The sequence below is a fragment of the Haliotis rubra genome, unplaced genomic scaffold (assembly GCF_003918875.1).
Source record: "Haliotis rubra isolate DU_JTF1 unplaced genomic scaffold, ASM391887v1 Scf1107, whole genome shotgun sequence".
NCBI classification, from domain to species: domain Eukaryota; kingdom Metazoa; phylum Mollusca; class Gastropoda; order Lepetellida; family Haliotidae; genus Haliotis; species Haliotis rubra.
The window spans coordinates 166105-187377 of record NW_025765012.1 but is presented as its reverse complement, the minus strand read 5'-3'; the positions used below and the strand labels follow the sequence as shown (position 1 = coordinate 187377).

The 21273-nt window shown below is 37.0% G+C and overlaps 2 protein-coding genes across 2 annotated transcripts in view; both read left to right on the top strand.

Moving 5' to 3' along the window:
* Positions 1–19527, top strand: part of LOC124287391 (beta-1,3-galactosyltransferase 2-like) — a 77937-nt gene extending 58410 nt beyond the window's left edge. Inside the window, exon 3 of the mRNA XM_046723948.1 lies at positions 19340–19527. The gene's annotated coding sequence lies outside the window, so the exon portion shown is untranslated. The remainder of the gene's footprint in view (positions 1–19339) is intronic.
* Positions 19528–19536: 9 nt separating this feature from the next.
* Positions 19537–20989, top strand: LOC124287432 (beta-1,3-galactosyltransferase 1-like). The gene is given in 2 exon segments (XM_046723984.1): positions 19537–19903; positions 19906–20989. Coding segments are annotated over 2 exon segments (1005 nt in total). The 3' UTR covers positions 20544–20989.
* Positions 20990–21273: the final 284 nt, after the last annotated feature.

Genomic DNA, 21273 nt, shown 5'->3' with positions numbered 1-21273 from the left:
GTAGCTTGTCCAATCAGTCATAAATACCTGTACCTGTAGCTTGTCCTATCAGTCATAAATACTTGTAGATGTAGCTTGTCCAATCAGTCATAAATACTTGTAGATGTAGCTTGTCCAATCAGTCATAAATACCTGTACCTGTAGCTTGTCCAATCAGTCATAAATACTTGTAGATGTAGCTTGTCCAATCAGTCATAAATACTTGTAGATGTAGCTTGTCCAATCAGTCATAAATACTTGTACCTGTAGCTTGTCCAATCAGTCATAAATACTTGTAGATGTAGCTTGTCCAATCAGTCATAAATACTTGTAGATGTAGCTTGTCCAATCAGTCATAAATACTTGTAGATGTAGCTTGTCCAATCAGTCATAAATACCTGTACCTGTAGCTTGTCCAATCAGTCATAAATACTTGTACCTGTAGCTTGTCCAATCAGTCATAAATACTTGTAGATGTAGCTTGTCCAATCAGTCATAAATACTTGTAGATGTAGCTTGTCCAATCAGTCATAAATACTTGTAGATGTAGCTTGTCCAATCAGTCATAAATACTTGTAGATGTAGCTTGTCCAATCAGTCATAAATACTTGTAGATGTAGCTTGTCCAATCAGTTTTAAATACTTGTAGATGTAGCTTGTCCAATCAGTCAAGTACTTGTACATGTGAAATATCTGTAGACACACAGTAGATGAACTCGCGTACTGGATTTCAGAAACAAAGCTCAGTTACATTTTCTTATTAAGCAATAATGACGTATTGAGTTAAAACCGGAGGTTCACACAACACTAGAATTAGAACCTCTTTGTTGTAGCGCTCATGCCAGTTGCTGTTCAAAGGTGCATTGGCAATAGAAGGTTCGATTAGATCTGACAAAGTCCGCCACAGCACAGGCAAAGTGCACCTGCTGTACCAGCGATGTGTCGGCTGATAACCCTTTCACTGCTAACCACTCAAAGAACAACAAAACTGTATAGTATAGTGTTCACCAAGTCTCGACAGCTTTTTTGAATACATTAAAAGGCTAATATCATGCTTTGCATCTCTGTACCTGAGTCGTTTCATCGCGTGTTACCTTTCACATACCGACCATAAAGAACGTCGGCTTGCATGAGGAAAGCCAATTACACATGCCTGAAGGTTGAGCTCCGTGGAACAATCTGAGTTGCTGAAATATGCTCCAAACCGTTGGTATGGGATGTCACGTTCACTAAATGTAATACCGAGATGTGTTAAGTAGTATGTGAAGTAATAGTATGTAGTAGGACTTTTCAGTGCCGACTGAGGTGTATAGTGATATGTAGTAGGTCTCTTCAGTACCGACTGAGGCGTATAGTGATATGTAGTAGGTCTGTTTATTAGAGACAGAGGTGTATAGTGATATGTAGTAGGAGTGTTTATTAGAGACTGAGGTGTATAGTGATATGTAGTAGGTCTGTTTATTAGAGACAGAGGTGTATAGTGATATGTAGTAGGACTGTTTATTAGAGACTGAGGTGTATAGTGATATGTAGTAGGTCTGTTTATTAGAGACTGAGGTGTATAGTGATATGTAGTAGGAGTGTTTATTAGAGACTGAGGTGTATAGTGATATGTAGTAGGTCTGTTTATTAGAGACTGAGGTGTATAGTGATATGTAGTAGGACTGTTTATTAGAGCCTTGGGTGTATAGTGATATGTAGTAGGTCTGTTTATTAGAGACTAAGGGGTATAGTGATATTTAGTTGGACTGTTTATTAGAGACTGAGGTGTATAGTGATATGTAGAAGGTCTGTTTATTAGAGAATGAGGTGTATAGTGATATGTAGTAGGACTGTTTATTAGAGACTGAGGTGTATAGTGATATGTAGTAGGACTGTTTATTAGAGACTGAGGTGTATAGTGATATGTAGTAGGTCTGTTTATTAGAGATTGAGATGTATAGTGATATTTAGTAGGTCTGTTTATTAGAGACATTCATCAGTATAGTGATATGTAGTAGGTCTGTTTATTAGAGACTGAGGTGTATAGTGATATGTAGTAGGTCTGTTTATTAGAGACTGAGGTGTATAGTGATATTTAGTAGGTCTGTTTATTAGAGACTGAGGTGTATAGTGATATGTAGTAGGTCTGTCTATTAGAGACTGAGGTGTATAGTGATATGTAGGAGGACTGTTTATTAGAGACTGAGATGTATAGTGATATGTAGTAGGTCTGTTTATTAGAGACTGAGGTGTATAGTGATATTTAGTAGGTCTGTTTATTAGAGACTGAGGTGTATAGTGATATGTAGTAGGTCTGTTTATTAGAGACTGAGGTGTATAGTGATATGTAGTAGGACTGTTTATTAGAGACTGAGATGTATAGTGATATGTAGTAGGTCTGTTTATTAGAGACTGAGGTGTATAGTGATATGTAGTAGGTCTGTTTATTAGAGACTGAGGTGTATAGTGATATGTAGTAGGTCTGTTTATTAGAGACATTCATCAGTATAGTGATATGTAGTAGGACTGTTTATTAGAGACTGAGGTGTAAAGTGATATATAGTAGGACTGTTTATTAGAGACTGAGATGTATAGTGATATGTAGTAGGTCTGTTTATTAGAGACTGAGGTGTATAGTGATATTTAGTAGGTCTGTTTATTAGAGACTGAGGTGTATAGTGATATTTAGTAGATCTGTTTATTAGAGACTGAGGTGTATAGTGATATGTAGTAGGACTGTTTATTAGAGACTGAGGTGTAAAGTGATATATAGTAGGACTGTTCAGTACCGACTGAGGTGTATAGTGATATGTAGTAGGTCTGTTTAGTAGAGCCTGGGGTGTATAGTGATATGTAGTAGGACTGTTTATTAGAACCTGGGGTGTATAGTGATATGAAGTAGGTCTGTTTATTAGAGCCTGGGGTGTATAGTGATATGTAGTAGGACTGTTTATTAGAGCCTGGGGTGTATAGTGATATGTAGTAGGTCTGTTTATTAGAGATTGAGATGTATAGTGATATTTAGTAGGTCTGTTTATTAGAGACATTCATCAGTATAGTGATATGTAGTAGGTCTGTTTATTAGAGACTGAGGTGTATAGTGATATGTAGTAGGTCTGTTTATTAGAGACTGAGGTGTATAGTGATATTTAGTAGGTCTGTTTATTAGAGACTGAGGTGTATAGTGATATGTAGTAGGTCTGTCTATTAGAGACTGAGGTGTATAGTGATATGTAGGAGGACTGTTTATTAGAGACTGAGATGTATAGTGATATGTAGTAGGTCTGTTTATTAGAGACTGAGGTGTATGGTGATATTTAGTAGGTCTGTTTATTAGAGACTGAGGTGTATAGTGATATGTAGTAGGTCTGTTTATTAGAGACTGAGGTGTATAGTGATATGTAGGAGGACTGTTTATTAGAGACTGAGATGTATAGTGATATGTAGTAGGTCTGTTTATTAGAGACTGAGGTGTATAGTGATATTTAGTAGGTCTGTTTATTAGAGACTGAGGTGTATAGTGATATTTAGTAGGTCTGTTTATTAGAGACTGAGGTGTATAGTGATATGTAGTAGGACTGTTTATTAGAGACTGAGGTGTAAAGTGATATATAGTAGGACTGTTCAGTACCGACTGAGGTGTATAGTGATATGTAGTAGGTCTGTTTAGTAGAGCCTGGGGTGTATAGTGATATGTAGTAGGACTGTTTATTAGAACCTGGGGTGTATAGTGATATGAAGTAGGTCTGTTTATTAGAGCCTGGGGTGTATAGTGATATGTAGTAGGACTGTTTATTAGAGCCTGGGGTGTATAGTGATATGTAGTAGGTCTGTTTATTAGAGCCTGGGGTGTATAGTGATATGTAGTAGGACTGTTTATTAGAGACTGAGGTGTAAAGTGATATGTAGTAGGTCTGTTTATTAGAGACTGAGGTGTATAGTGATATTTAGTAGGTCTGTTTATTAGAGACTGAGGTGTATAGTGATATTTAGTAGGTCTGTTTATTAGAGACTGAGGTGTATAGTGATATGTAGTAGGTCTGTTTATTAGAGACTGAGGTGTATAGTGATATGTAGTAGGTCTGTTTATTAGAGCCTGGGGTGTATAGTGATATTTAGTAGGACTGTTTATTAGAGACTGAGATGTATAGTGATATGTAGAAGGTCTGTTTATTAGAGACTGAGGTGTATAGTGATATTTAGTAGGTCTGTTTAATAGAGACTGAGGTGTATAGTGATATGTAGTAGGTCTGTTTATTAGAGACATTCATCAGTATAGTGATATGTAGTAGGACTGTTTATAAGAGACTGAGGTGTAAAGTGATATTTAGAAGGTATGTTTATTAGAGACTGAGGTGTATAGTGATATTTAGTAGGTCTGTTTATTAGAGACTGAGGTGTATAGTGATATGTAGTAGGTCTGTTTATTAGAGACATTCATCAGTATAGTGATATGTAGTAGGACTGTTTATTAGAGACTGAGGTGTAAAGTGATATGTAGTAGGTCTGTTTATTAGAGCCTGGGGTGTATAGTGATATTTAGTAGGTCTGTTTATTAGAGACTGAGGTGTATAGTGATATGTAGTAGGTCTGTTTATTAGAGACATTCATCAGTATAGTGATATGTAGTAGGACTGTTTATTAGAGACTGAGGTGTAAAGTGATATGTAGTAGGTCTGTTTATTAGAGACTGAGGTGTATAGTGATATTTAGTAGGTCTGTTTATTAGAGACTGAGGTGTATAGTGATATGTAGGAGGTCTGTTTATTAGAGACATTCATCAGTATAGTGATATGTAGTAGGACTGTTTATTAGAGACTGAGATGTATAGTGATATTTAGTAGGGCTGTTTATTACAGACGGGGGTGTACAGTAATATGTAGTAGGTCTGTTCAGTACCGACTGAGGTGTATAGTGATATGTAGTAGGTCTGTTTATTAGAGCCTGGGGTGTATAGTGATATGTAGTAGGACTATTTATTAGAGCCTGGGGTGTATAGTGATATGTAGTACGTCTGTTTATTAGAGCCTGGGGTGTATAGTGATATGTAGTAGGTCTGTTTATTAGAAACTAAGGGGTATAGTGATATGTAGTAGGTCTGTTCAGTACCGACTGAGGTGTATAGTGATATGTAGTAGGTCTGTTTATTAGAGCCTGGGGTGTATAGTGATATTTAGTAGGTCTGTTTATTAGAAACTAAGGGGTATAGTGATATGTAGTAGGTCTGTTTATTAGAGACAGAGGTGTATAGTGATATGTAGTAGGTCTGTTTATTAGAGCCTGGGGTGTATAGTGATATGTAGTAGGTCTGTTTATTAGAGCCTGGGGTGTATAGTGATATGTAGTAGGTCTGTTTATTAGAGACTAAGGGGTATAGTGATATGTAGTAGGTCTGTTTATTAGAGCCTGGGGTGTATAGTGATATGTAGTAGGTCTGTTTATTAGAGACTAAGGGGTATAGTGATATGTAGTAGGTCTGTTTATTAGAGACTGAGGTGTATAGTGATATTTAGTAGGTCTGTTTATTAGAGACTGAGGTGTATAGTGATATTTAGTAGGTCTGTTTATTAGAGACTGAGGTGTATAGTGATATGTAGTAGGTCTGTATATTAGAGACATTCATCAGTATAGTGATATGTAGTAGGTCTGTTTATTAGAGACTGAGGTGTATAGTGATATGTAGTAGGTCTGTTTATTAGAGCCTGGGGTGTATAGTGATATTTAGTAGGACTGTTTATTAGAGACTGAGATGTATAGTGATATGTAGAAGGTCTGTTTATTAGAGACTGAGGTGTATAGTGATATTTAGTAGGTCTGTTTATTAGAGACTGAGGTGTATAGTGATATGTAGTAGGTCTGTTTATTAGAGACATTCATCAGTATAGTGATATGTAGTAGGACTGTTTATTAGAGACTGAGGTGTAAAGTGATATGTAGTAGGTCTGTTTATTAGAGACTGAGGTGTATAGTGATATTTAGTAGGTCTGTTTATTAGAGACTGAGGTGTATAGTGATATGTAGAAGGTCTGTTTATTAGAGACATTCATCAGTATAGTGATATGTAGTAGGACTGTTTATTAGAGACTGAGGTGTAAAATGATATGTAGTAGGTCTGTTTATTAGAGACTGAGGTGTATAGTGATATTTAGTAGGTCTGTTTATTAGAGACTGAGGTGTATAGTGATATGTAGGAGGTCTGTTTATTAGAGACATTCATCAGTATAGTGATATGTAGTAGGACTGTTTATTAGAGACTGAGATGTATAGTGATGTTTAGTAGGGCTGTTTATTACAGACGGGGGTGTACAGTAATATGTAGTAGGTCTGTTCAGTACCGACTGAGGTGTATAGTGATATGTAGTAGGTCTGTTTATTAGAGCCTGGGGTGTATAGTGATATATGTAGTAGGACTGTTTATTAGAGCCTGGGGTGTATAGTGATATGTAGTACGTCTGTTTATTAGAGCCTGGGGTGTATAGTGATATGTAGTAGGTCTGTTTATTAGAAACTAAGGGGTATAGTGATATGTAGTAGGTCTGTTCAGTACAAATCGGGACTGAGGTGTATAGTGATATGTAGTAGGTCTGTTTATTAGAGCCTGGGGTGTATAGTGATATGTAGTAGGTCTGTTTATTAGAAACTAAGGGGTATAGTGATATGTAGTAGGTCTGTTTATAAGAGACAGAGGTGTATAGTGATATGTGTAGTAGGTCTGTTTATTAGAGCCTGGGGTGTATAGTGATATGTAGTAGGTGTTTATTAGAGCCTGGGGTGTATAGTGATATGTAGTAGGTCTGTTTATTAGAGACTAAGGGGTATAGTGATATGTAGTAGGTCTGTTTATTAGAGCCTGGGGTGTATAGTGATATGTAGTAGGTCTGTTTATTAGAGACTAAGGGGTATAGTGATATGTAGTAGGTCTGTTTATTAGAGACTGAGGTGTAAAATGATATGTAGTAGGTCTGTTTATTAGAGACTGAGGTGTATAGTGAGATTTAGTAGGTCTGTTTATTAGAGACTGAGGTGTATAGTGATATGTAGTAGGTCTGTTTATTAGAGACATTCATCAGTATAGTGATATGTAGTAGGACTGTTTATTAGAGACTGAGGTGTAAAGTGATATGTAGTAGGTCTGTTTATTAGAGACTGAGGTGTATAGTGATATTTAGTAGGTCTGTTTATTAGAGACTGAGGTGTATAGTGATATGTAGTAGGTCTGTTTATTAGAGACATTCATCAGTATAGTGATATGTAGTAGGACTGTTTATTAGAGACTGAGGTGTAAAATGATATGTAGTAGGTCTGTTTATTAGAGACTGAGGTGTATAGTGATATTTAGTAGGTCTGTTTATTAGAGACTGAGGTGTATAGTGATATGTAGGAGGTCTGTTTATTAGAGACATTCATCAGTATAGTGATATGTAGTAGGACTGTTTATTAGAGACTGAGGTGTATAGTGATGTTTAGTAGGGCTGTTTATTACAGACGGGGGTGTACAGTAATATGTAGTAGGTCTGTTCAGTACCGACTGAGGTGTATAGTGATATGTAGTAGGTCTGTTTATTAGAGCCTGGGGTGTATAGTGATATGTAGTAGGACTGTTTATTAGAGCCTGGGGTGTATAGTGATATGTAGTACGTCTGTTTATTAGAGCCTGGGGTGTATAGTGATATGTAGTAGGTCTGTTTATTAGAAACTAAGGGGTATAGTGATATGTAGTAGGTCTGTTCAGTACCGACTGAGGTGTATAGTGATATGTAGTAGGTCTGTTTATTAGAGCCTGGGGTGTATAGTGATATGTAGTAGGTCTGTTTATTAGAAACTAAGGGGTATAGTGATATGTAGTAGGTCTGTTTATAAGAGACAGAGGTGTATAGTGATATGTAGTGGGTCTGTTTATTAGAGCCTGGGGTGTATAGTGATATGTAGTAGGTCTGTTTATTAGAGCCTGGGGTGTATAGTGATATGTAGTAGGTCTGTTTATTAGAGACTAAGGGGTATAGTGATATGTAGTAGGTCTGTTTATTAGAGCCTGGGGTGTATAGTGATATGTAGTAGGTCTGTTTATTAGAGACTAAGGGTATAGTGATATGTAGTAGGTCTGTTTATTAGAGACTAGAGGTGTATAGTGATATTTAGTAGGTCTGTTTATTAGAGACTGAGGTGTATAGTGATATTTAGTAGGTCTGTTTATTAGAGACTAGAGGTGTATAGTGATATGTAGTAGGTCTGTTTATTAGAGACATTCATCAGTATAGTGATATGTAGTAGGTCTGTTTATTAGAGACTGAGGTGTATAGTGATATGTAGTAGGTCTGTTTATTAGAGCCTGCGGTGTATAGTGATATTTAGTAGGACTGTTTATTAGAGACTGCGATGTATAGTGATATGTAGAAGGTCTGTTTATTAGAGACTGAGGTGTATAGTGATATTTAGTAGGTCTGTTTATTAGAGACTGAGGTGTATAGTGATATTTAGTAGGTCTGTTTATTAGAGACATTCATCAGTATAGTGACATGTAGTAGGACTGTTTATAAGAGACTGAGGTGTAAAGTGATATGTAGTAGGTCTGTTTATTATTAGAGACTGAGGTGTATAGTGATATTTAGTAGGTCTGTTTATTAGAGACTGAGGTGTATAGTGATATGTAGGAGGTCTGTTTATTAGAGACATTCATCAGTATAGTGATATGTAGTAGGACTGTTTATTAGAGACTGAGGTGTATAGTGATGTTTAGTAGGGCTGTTTATTACAGACACAGGGTGTACAGTAATATGTAGTAGGTCTGTTCAGTACCGACTGAGGTGTATAGTGATATGTAGTAGGTCTGTTTATTAGAGCCTGGGGTGTATAGTGATATGTAGTAGGACTGTTTATTAGAGCCTGGGGTGTATAGTGATATGTAGTACGTCTGTTTATTAGAGCCTGGGGTGTATAGTGATATGTAGTAGGTCTGTTTATTAGAAACTAAGGGGTATAGTGATATGTAGTAGGTCTGTTCAGTACCGACTGAGGTGTATAGTGATATGTAGTAGGTCTGTTTATTAGAGCCTGGGGTGTATAGTGATATGTAGTAGGTCTGTTTATTAGAAACTAAGGGGTATAGTGATATGTAGTAGGTCTGTTTATAAGAGACAGAGGTGTATAGTGATATGTAGTAGGTCTGTTTATTAGAGCCTGGGGTGTATAGTGATATGTAGTAGGTCTGTTTATTAGAGCCTGGGGTGTATAGTGATATGTAGTAGGTCTGTTTATTAGAGACTAAGGGGTATAGTGATATGTAGTAGGTCTGTTTATTAGAGCCTGGGGTGTATAGTGATATGTAGTAGGTCTGTTTATTAGAGACTAAGGGGTATAGTGATATGTAGTAGGTCTGTTTATTAGAGACTGAGGTGTATAGTGATATTTAGTAGGTCTGTTTATTAGAGACTGAGGTGTATAGTGATATTTAGTAGGTCTGTTTATTAGAGACTGAGGTGTATAGTGATATGTAGTAGGTCTGTTTATTAGAGACATTCATCAGTATAGTGATATGTAGTAGGTCTGTTTATTAGAGACTGAGGTGTATAGTGATATGTAGTAGGTCTGTTTATTAGAGCCTGCGGTGTATAGTGATATTTAGTAGGACTGTTTATTAGAGACTGCGATGTATAGTGATATGTAGAAGGTCTGTTTATTAGAGACTGAGGTGTATAGTGATATTTAGTAGGTCTGTTTATTAGAGACTGAGGTGTATAGTGATATTTAGTAGGTCTGTTTATTAGAGACATTCATCAGTATAGTGACATGTAGTAGGACTGTTTATAAGAGACTGAGGTGTAAAGTGATATGTAGTAGGTCTGTTTATTAGAGACTGAGGTGTATAGTGATATTTAGTAGGTCTGTTTATTAGAGACTGAGGTGTATAGTGATATGTAGTAGGTCTGTTTATTAGAGACATTCGTCAGTATAGTGATATGTAGTAGGACTGTTTATTAGAGACTGAGGTGTAAAGTGATATGTAGTAGGTCTGTTTATTAGAGACTGAGGTGTATAGTGATATTTAGTAGGTCTGTTTATTAGAGACTGAGGTGTATAGTGATATGTAGTAGGTCTGTTTATTAGAGACATTCATCAGTATAGTGATATGTAGTAGGACTAGGATTTATTAGAGACTGAGGTGTAAAGTGATATTTAGTAGGTCTGTTTATTAGAGACTGAGGTGTATAGTGATATTTAGTAGGTCTGTTTATTAGAGACTGAGGTGTATAGTGATATGTAGGAGGTCTGTTTATTAGAGACATTCATCGGTATAGTGATATGTAGTAGGACTGTTTATTAGAGACTGAGATGTATAGTGATATTTAGTAGGGCTGTTTATTACAGACGGGGGTGTACAGTAATATGTAGTAGGTCTGTTCAGTACCGACTGAGGTGTATAGTGATATGTAGTAGGTCTGTTTAGTAGAGCCTGGGGTGTATAGTGATATGTAGTAGGACTGTTTATTAGAGCCTGGGGTGTATAGTGATATGTAGTAGGTCTGTTTATTAGAGCCTGGGGTGTATAGTGATATGTAGTAGGTCTGTTTATTAGAAACTAAGGGTATATAGTGATATGTAGTAGGTCTGTTCAGTACCGACTGAGGTGTATAGTGATATGTAGTAGAGTCTGTTTATTAGAGCCTGGGGTGTATAGTGATATGTAGTAGGTCTGTTTATTAGAAACTAAGGGGTATAGTGATATGTAGTAGGTCTGTTTATTAGAGCCTGGGGTGTATAGTGATATGTAGTAGGTCTGTTTATTAGAGCCTGGGGTGTATAGTGATATGTAGTAGGTCTGTTTATTAGAGACTAAGGGGTATAGTGATATGTAGTAGGTCTGTTTATTAGAGACAGAGGTGTATAGTGATGTATGTAAATAGGACTGTTTATTAGAGACTGGGGTGTATAGTGATGTGTGTGTAGGTCTGTTTATTAGAAACTAAAGGTGTATAGTGATATGTAGTAGGTCTGTTTATTAGAGACAGAGGTGTATAGTAATATGTAGTAGGTCTGTTCAGTACCGACTGAGGTGTATAGTGATATGTAGTAGGTCTGTTTATTAGAGCCTGGGGTGTATAGTGATATGTAGTAGGTCTGTTTATTAGAAACTAAGGGGTATACTGATATGTAGTAGGTCTGTTTATTAGAGACAGAGGTGTATAGTGATATGTAGTAGGTCTGTTTATTAGAGCCTGGGGTGTATAGTGATATGTAGTAGGTCTGTTTATTAGTGACTAAGGGGTATAGTGATATGTAGTAGGTCTGTTTATTAGAGCCTGGGGTGTATAGTGATATGTAGTAGGTCTGTTTATTAGAGACAGAGGTGTATAGTGATATGTATTAGGACTGTTTATTAGAGACTGATGTGTATAGTGATATGTAGTAGGTCTGTTTATTAGAAACTAAGGGGTATAGTGATATGTAGTAGGTCTGTTTATTAGAGACAGAGGTGTATAGTGATATGTAGTAGGTCTGTTTATTAGAGCCTGGGGTGTATAGTGATATGTAGTAGGTCTGTTTATTAGAGCCTGGGGTGTATAGTGATATGTAGTAGGTCTGTTTATTAGAGACTAAGGGGTATAGTGATATGTAGTAGGTCTGTTTATTAGAGCCTGGGGTGTATAGTGATATGTAGTAGGTCTGTTTATTAGAGACTAAGGGGTATAGTGATATGTAGTAGGTCTGTTTATTAGAGACTGAGGTGTATAGTGATATTTAGTAGGTCTGTTTATTAGAGACTGAGGTGTATAGTGATATTTAGTAGGTCTGTTTATTAGAGACTGAGGTGTATAGTGATATGTAGTAGGTCTGTTTATTAGAGACATTCATCAGTATAGTGATATGTAGTAGATCTGTTTATTAGAGCCTGGGGTGTATAGTGATATGTAGTAGGTCTGTTTATTAGAGCCTGGGGTGTATAGTGATATTTAGTAGGACTGTTTATTAGAGACTGAGATGTATAGTGATATGTAGAAGGTCTGTTTATTAGAGACTGAGGTGTATAGTGATATTTAGTAGGTCTGTTTATTAGAGACTGAGGTGTATAGTGATATTTAGTAGGTCTGTTTATTAGAGACATTCATCAGTATAGTGACATGTAGTAGGACTGTTTATAAGAGACTGAGGTGTAAAGTGATATGTAGTAGGTCTGTTTATTAGAGACTGAGGTGTATAGTGATATTTAGTAGGTCTGTTTATTAGAGACTGAGGTGTATAAAGATATGTAGTAGGTCTGTTTATTAGAGACATTCATCAGTATAGTGATATGTAGTAGGACTGTTTATTAGAGACTGAGGTGTAAAGTGATATGTAGTAGGTCTGTTTATTAGAGACTGAGGTGTATAGTGATATTTAGTAGGTCTGTTTATTAGAGACTGAGGTGTATAGTGATATGTAGTAGGTCTGTTTATTAGAGACATTCATCAGTATAGTGATATGTAGTAGGACTGTTTATTAGAGACTGAGTGTGTAAAGTGATATTTAGTTGGTCTGTTTATTAGAGACTGAGTGTATAGTGATATTTAGTAGGTCTGTTTACATTAGAGACTGAGGTGTATAGTGATGATGTAGGAGGTCTGTTTTCATTAGAGACATCCATCGGTATAGTGATATGTAGTAGGACTGTTTATTAGAGACTGAGATGTATAGTGATATTTAGTAGGGCTGGTTGTATTACAGACGGGGTGTACAGTAATATGTAGTAGGTCTGTTCAGTACCGACTGAGGTGTATAGTGACATGTAGCAGGTCTGTTTAGTAGAGCCTGGGTTGTACAGTGATATGTAGTAGGTCTGTTTATTAGAGCCTGGGGTGTATAGTGATATGTAGTAGGTCTGTTTATTGTAGCCTGGGGTGTATAGTGATATGTAGTAGGTCTGTTTATTAGAAACTAAGGGGTATAGTGATATGTAGTAGGTCTGTTCAGTACCGACTGAGGTGTATAGTGATATGTAGTAGGTCTGTTTATTAGAGCCTGGGGTGTATAGTGATATGTAGTAGGTCTGTTTATTAGAAACTAAGGGGTATAGTGATATGTAGTAGGTCTGTTTATTAGAGACAGAGGTGTATAGTGATATGTAGTAGGTCTGTTTATTAGAGCCTGGGGTGTATAGTGATATGTAGTAGGTCTGTTTATTAGAGACTAAGGGGTATAGTGATATGTAGTAGGTCTGTTTATTAGAGCCTGGGGTGTATAGTGATATGTAGTAGGTCTGTTTATTAGAGACAGAGGTGTATAGTGATATGTAGTAGGACTGTTTATTAGAGACTGAGGTGTATAGTGATATGTAGTAGGTCTGTTTATTAGAAACTAAGGGGTATAGTGATATGTAGTAGGTCTGTTTATTAGAGACAGAGGTGTATAGTCATATGTAGTAGGTCTGTTCAGTACCGACTGAGGTGTATAGTGATATGTAGTAGGTCTGTTTATTAGAGCCTGGGGTGTATAGTGATATGTAGTAGGTCTGTTTATTAGAAACTAAGGGGTATACTGATATGTAGTAGGTCTGTTTATTAGAGACAGAGGTGTATAGTGATATGTAGTAGGTCTGTTTATTAGAGCCTGGGGTGTATAGTGATATGTAGTAGGTCTGTTTATTAGTGACTAAGGGGTATAGTGATATGTAGTAGGTCTGTTTATTAGAGCCTGGGGTGTATAGTGATATGTAGTAGGTCTGTTTATTAGAGACAGAGGTGTATAGTGATATGTATTAGGACTGTTTATTAGAGACTGATGTGTATAGTGATATGTAGTAGGTCTGTTTATTAGAAACTAAGGGGTATAGTGATATGTAGTAGGTCTGTTTATTAGAGACTGAGGTGTATAGTAATATGTAGTAGGTCTGTTCAGTACCGACTGAGGTGTATAGTGATATGTAGTAGGTCTGTTTATTAGAGCCTGGGTAGTATAGTGATATGTAGTAGGTCTGTTTATTAGAGACAGAGGTGTATAGTGATATGTAGTAGGACTGTTTATTAGAGACTGAGGTGTATAGTGATATGAAGTAGGTCTGTTTATTAGAGCCTGGGGTGTATAGTGATATGTAGTAGGTCTGTTTATTAGAGACAGAGGTGTATAGTGATATGTAGTAGGTATGTTTATTAGAGACTGAGGTGTATAGTGATATGAAGTAGGACTGTTTATTATAAGACTAAAGTTATTGTTTTCAGGAATAGTGGGCCCCTTAGACAGTATGAAAAGTGGTTTCTTTATGGTCAAAGGCTGCAAGTTGTTTCATACTACAGGTATTTGAGTTTTGTGTTCCCATGGCAAAAATACTTGTAACAATATGGTTCTTGGTGAATGTGGCAGATTCTCTATTCAACTCATATGTCTTCCAGGTTGTAGATCACTTCATCAGTTTTATTTAATGTTAAAATATTTGGATGAAGCTGGACGCGCGACATGGGCATCTCATATCAAGATTTAGAATTAGGTTCGCCTTTGTTTGAATTTCCCAGTATATTGGAGATATTGATGGTTTCATTTCTGCTTTTACGCAGAGATTGTCTGATAATCTTTCTCAAGATTGGTACTCATCCGTACATAATACAAGCAAGTGTTCTAATTATATACTTTTCAAGTCCCTCCTAAATGTTGAAACTTATCTCAGTTTAGATATTGCCCCATATTTAAGAAATTGTTTGACAAAATTTAGATGTGGTAATTTTTAATTTAGTTCTGAGACCTGTAGATTTAAAAATGTCCCTTTTGATTCAAGATTTTGTCCTTTTTTCAAAACAATTAATCTTAATTTAATTGAAGATGAAATACATGTTTTACTTATTGTGTAGCTTATAGATGAAAGGAATAAATTTCTGGATAAATATTTGAAACATTCTCTATCACAACACAGTTTTGTCAACATAATGTCTTCAACAAACATAAATATTGTAAATAATGTATGCCTATTTTTATATAGTGTTGGGAAAATAAAAAAATGGGATGTTATTTTATGTAAAACGCAAACACACACAAACACGTTCACAGTCACACACATGCACATACGCACACGTTCACAGTAAGACAGATACACATACGCACACGTTCACGGTCAGACACATACACATACGCACACGTTCACGGTCAGACACATACCCACACGTTCACAGTCAGACAAATACACATACGCACACGTTCACAGTCACAGACATACACATACGCGCACGTTCACAGTCACACACATACACACACAGACACGTACACATACCCACACAAACACAGACACACACATGCGAAAGAAACAGTCATCTCTCTCTCTCTCTCTCTCTCTCTCTCTCTCTCTCTCTCTCTCTCTCTCTCTCTCTCTCTCTCTCTCTCTCTCTCTCTCTCACACACACACACACACATGACTGACACAGAGAAATATTTGGGCTTGTCATCTTCCCAGTAACAATCCTAAGTTACCTGTCGTGAAATGTCGCCACCAAACATCTCTGTAATTCAGGCGGACTAGGATTGGTTAAATTTCCTACAACTTTATCTTAACGCCGCTCTTGTCATAAGATGTTTACCGGAGACGTTAAAAGCAGGTTTATCTCTGACGTTAATAAGCTTATCTCCACAGGTATAGAGTACGATTGGGCCAGCGTATACTTGTGTTTATCAGCCGCACGACCCGCTACATACAGGCCTTAGTCTGGGCAGGCCAGATACGGGTGCGGCTGTTTGTCCTTCTTCCCGCCCTACCTGATTAAGGCACTAAATAAAACCTTGTGACATCCTTATTAACCCTGTAAGATTTAGGTTCACATTTGGCAAGTTTGAATAATGATAGGAAGGTATTTTCGACATATCGCTGTGGCCACGACTTGTTCCAGAGGTTCGGGGGTGTTTGACCCTGTGTTGCAAGTGGAAATGATTATTTCGGTGTGTCAACAGATGACGAGGGTGCAGTTACACCTGCAATATAATACCAGCTTACCAAGGAAAGTATGCGAGGGCCTACAAACAGGAATAATGCAAAGGGGCCTACAAACTGTATAATCTCTGTAGTTTAGTAATAATAATTAGAAAAATCAACATTTTCTGTTTTCAAATTCGAGTGATATGTTAGTTACCTGCAGAGTTAACCGCTCTAAGTCATACCTTCTACTGTGATAAAATGAAACACGAACTATAAAGATTAGCGAACATATTGATACTTCACTCGCATAGAAAGTGTGTAGGACAACTACTGGGTAAGTCAGCATGAAGCGGGCATCCCTACAGGAGAGTTCGTAAACCCATCTGACGGCACTATTTTGACGTCACATTTAAAGCTAATGCCGTCGGTGTAATTTTGATGCAGAACATATGGCGTCACATTCGGCTATAGACAATACACACACTCTATTGTCACCCATACTTTGCAGTTTTGTAGTTTCTGCAACTCTCCTGTTTATAACTAACCAAACGATTGCACATTTTTTCCCCGTCATGTATACAATGTATATAGTCCGTCCATTATCCATGGGGACAGATTCTTCCCCAAAACTAAGTTGGAGAAGTGACATTTTATAACTGATGTAACTGGTCACGAAATACGTCTTAATATACTTTTGCAGAGTTATTGTCCTTGTTCCATGCTTTTTCCAACTTATTACATACTGTATGAAATGAGGATAGTCGTTCTAGAAGCTGTTTAAGTTAGACACCAGACATTTAACACACCCATGTAGTTGGTCAGGATCTCAAATGTGTTTGAAACTTGGGTAGTTATGTTTTTATAGAGCTACACTCTTGTTCCTTTCTGTTTAACTTAGTACATAATTCACGATACGGGGGTCAAGTTATCTCAGAACTCACTGAAGATGCATGAGAGAAATATTATATGCTTATCTCAGCGATAATGATCAAGTCAGAGTGTTTCTAACACACCGTGTGATTTAAGATAACGTGTTGTCTTAATACCCCCGACGCCATAAATAAATATGTGTGTAAAACATATGTTAAGACATATGATAAGAAGCAAAAAATCTTTAAAAAGACTTTGAAACAAACACTACCTAGTGAATAGAACAGTGTTGACTGTACGGTGATCATCAGCAATGTAAATAAGAATAACAGAAGTTTATTGCATTTCGGGGCCAGGAGGCCTAGAGTACAGTTTAATATACAATGCTGTTAAATAACATTATCAGAGCGCTGTAACCTGGATCTGAATACAGGTAGGTGGGTAAGGGGAGCAATAGATTGCTGTCTGTTGTTGATAACAAGGTAATGACATGTTGGATACACGGATGGCAATACAAATACACAGGTAAATAATGTTCCCGAAAATTGGGCTTAATGTGGACATATAAACAGAAATATTCGTCTTCATCATCATCTTCTCCGCAGTACGGACACAATAAATCAGCGTGTTTACAATTTTGAACATGTTTGTATGTAGTAATTTAAAATTATTTGTACACGACTGAACTTAGTCAAAGCCCTTCTCAATTGTACCTTTTATTATATAGTTAAATATCTTTCAATATTAAGGTGAGATTTAAATGTACAATAACTTCACAAAAGAGTAGAATTACTAAAATCTTTATTCCAATTTTGCTTATACATGTGTAATACATGTTGTTATTTAAGTATCATGACACAAAATTCAACTCCTTTTGACTTAATTCGGCTACTAATTTAGAGCGATATTAAACAATCTCACCCATGGGCGAAAAACATTATTTAATCATATTGTTTCACAAGTAAATAACAATGTTTAACATATCTGTTATAATTGATACCGACTATCCTTATAAGAAGGCTTACAATTCTTAGCTGTTGATGAATAAACAAGGGACGGCGTCCATATTCGCTCAAAGTTGCCACGTTACTTGTGCTGTAGATAACTCTGAGAAATATATTTACAAATGTGGATAATTTCTCAAACTTTTGTTTCTTTAGTTCACTAAATTTCCGAACGTACAATAAAAAACAAGTGTTATCATCCACATTTTCATATCTATATTCATTCTTTTACAAGAATTAAAACTTTTTCGGTCTGTTTGGCCAAATTTTGACAAGCAACTGTAAACATGTCTACATGTAAATATAACATCCCAGTATGTGTAATAAGAAACAACTTTTATAGATTTCCCTGCATATACCCAATTTTCAAATTCTTCATAATTTTCCTCTTTTTTGAAAATAATTATTTTGGTTTTATGTAAATTTATTGTTAAACCCCACATTTCTCACTATTTTTCTAAAATGTATATTTGTCTCTAGAGGTTGATTACTGTATCGCCATAATTACATCATCAGCAAAAAAATAAGCAGACACATTTAATATCATTATGTTCAAAAATACCTCGTGGGTCAGTTTGAACAAAAATTCTAGTTAATTCTTCAATATGCATCAAAACCAAAATTGGTGACAGCATACATCTTTGCCTAACACCTCGGGAAGATGAAAACATTTCTGTAAACTGACATGGCGTACATCTCACACATGCTTTCACATTACAATGAAGGATTTCAAACAATTTACATTGTATATAAATTACCATGAAATCCTTTTCTGAGTAATTGAAAGAGAAGCTCACTTATATCAACACAATCAAATGCATTTTGAAGTCTATGAAAATACAATACTGTTTCCCTTGTTTGTTTTTTTCTCTCAGATAGTTATCTGCTAATGTATTTATGATAAACATATTGTCTACAGTGGAATACTCATCTAGGAAATCAGCGTGTGCTTCCGATACAGCAGAATGTAGCTCTAACCAAACTTTTAATTTCGTATTAATAATCGAGGTAAACAATTTGCCTAACATTCGTAGCAAAGTAATTATCGGGGACTTGTTTAAATAATGGCATAATTACTTCTTCATTCCAAGCATCAGGGAACTGACCTGTTGTGAGAATGTTATTAAACAACAACACCAATGTCAGAATGTCAACAATAGCTTTTATCGCCTTGGCTGGGGTGCTATCTAGCCCTGGCGACTTACCATTCTTTAAGTTAGATCTTTATATTTCCTCTTCAGTTATAGGGTCGCCAAGAATTATCGTCACTTTCTGTACAATCCACACACACCAATGCATTATGGCCTGATATATACCCTTGAACATATTTGTCAAAAGAGTCCCAAAGTCAACGTCAGGATTTTACAGAGTTTTGAAATAATTGTACCAATCATCTGCAGATATGACACCTATCTGCAGAATGTAAATAGTACACTGTGTTAATATGAAATAGTAACATGACTCAGTAATGTAATTATAAGATGTAAAAAAGTGTATTTTTTTCATCTCTGATCATACGAAGTTATAAACATACTAAGAACAAAACACGTGATAAGAGTCATAAGGCTTGGGTGTCAATATCGATAATGCTAATGCCAAGAAAATCTGAAAATATTGTCATTCTTTCGTTTCATTCCAGAAATCGGTCTGATTCCTTGCAGTAATGGAGATTGTACGGAATACCCCCGGGGCAAGGTCGATCTATCTCCTCTCCCTGCTGCTGTGTGTCGCCATCATGGCGGCCTACTACATTGGCTGCCACCACAGGAGGGAGCTTTTCCTTGACCTGTCCATAGATGGCGTTAGTGTTGACTCCGTTTTGAAGAACGCCGGTGTATGGGCGAAGATGGCTCGCTGGAAATAGTTTTAAACGTTCCTGACCCTTCCGACACAATCACACGTCTGAAACGAAAGGGCGTGGCTTTACAAAAACTGGTAAAAAAGGTACCGGAAGTACCCAGAACATCTTATCCTCTTACCATGGATACCCCGTACGTAATTAACAACCCTAATATATGTGCAAACATCACCAATCTCAAGTTCCTTGTTATAGTGCACAGTGCTACCCAAAACTTCCAGAGACGGCGACTGATCAGAGAGACGTGGGCCAATAAGAACCTCTTCAAAGGCCTCAGCGTAAGGATACTGTTTCTGTTTGGTTTAACCCAAGACGAGAAGGTTCAGTCTCTCATTGAAAACGAGGCGTGGTGTACGAAGACATCGTACAGGGCAATTTCTTAGACACCTATCACAACCTGACGCATAAAGGGGTTCTGTCATTCCGCTGGATCTCGGAGCACTGTCTTCACGCGCAGATGGTCCTCAAGGTGGACGATGACATGTTCATCAATCCATTTCTTCTCTTAGAAAAATTCTATCCGCTCCTGAAGTCGAAACAAAGACATATATTATGTCACCTCCGCGGGAAGGGGTCTAGCCCAATAGTACGTGGAACCGGGAAATGGAAGGTTGAGGACGATCAGTTTAAAGGTTATTCTCACTATCCCATCAACTACTGTAACGGTTATGTTGTGTTGATATCAACAGAAATAATTCGGGCGATGTACCGCGCGTCGTACATGACGCCGTTCTTCTGGGTAGACGATGTGTACCTCTATGGACTACTACCGCTGAAAGCTGGGGGTGTCACACATGATCAGATACGTAACAATATGACGCTGAATGTCAACACCGGCATACAGTGCTACACGAAAACGAAGAAGTGTCAGTATTTGGCCGTGAACGCCTGGAAAGACGGGGCTATTGAGACACTGTGGTATGCGGCTCTGCAACAGATTACACCACAGATGCGAAAGGAAATTAATATTGACGTGAAGGTTTGAGTGAAGCAGAGAGAGAGAGAGAGAGAGAGAGAGAGAGAGAGAGAGAGAGAGAGAGAGAGAGAGAGAGAGAGAGAGAGAGAGAGAGAGAGAGAGAGAGAGAGAGAGAGAGAGAGAGGTGTATTTATGTCTTGATATCTACAGCGTTGTATTAGCATTGACTGGTTCTGCGTTCCATTATTCAGACGCTTGTCACCGCACCATGGAATGTCGTGCAGCTAGGTTTAACATTCAGGACATTTATGTGATATGTGTCAGGCACATGTCAGATGTTCAAATTACCATGTGACAAGATTATTATTTACAGCCGTACATGTTAAAATTCTTCATGCATGTCTCAGCGTTATTTTGAAAAATAGATATATATTTTTTCTAAAACGAGTCTCTTTGTTTTTTTACAACTGAACACGTTGTCTCTCTGTGTTTGCATAATGAAATCTTTATAAAAGTCACGGTTTCTAAGTGTTCTGTTATGAAGTAAAATCAAAACAGATTTCAAATTCTTCGAAACAGTTGTTTTCATGTCGTCTGCATCGGTTTCAACACGACTGTGTACTGTTGGAGGAGAGCCAGAGGCTGCATGTTGCAGAGTGATGCATACAGAAACGTCACTCCTGGCCTGTAGGCTCTGATCCCGGAAGTCCAATTCATCATAGAACGACAGGGCAATGCATCTCTATATGCATTCCTGGGCGACAGATGTGTCAAGGGACGTCACTCTTGGTACCTTTGT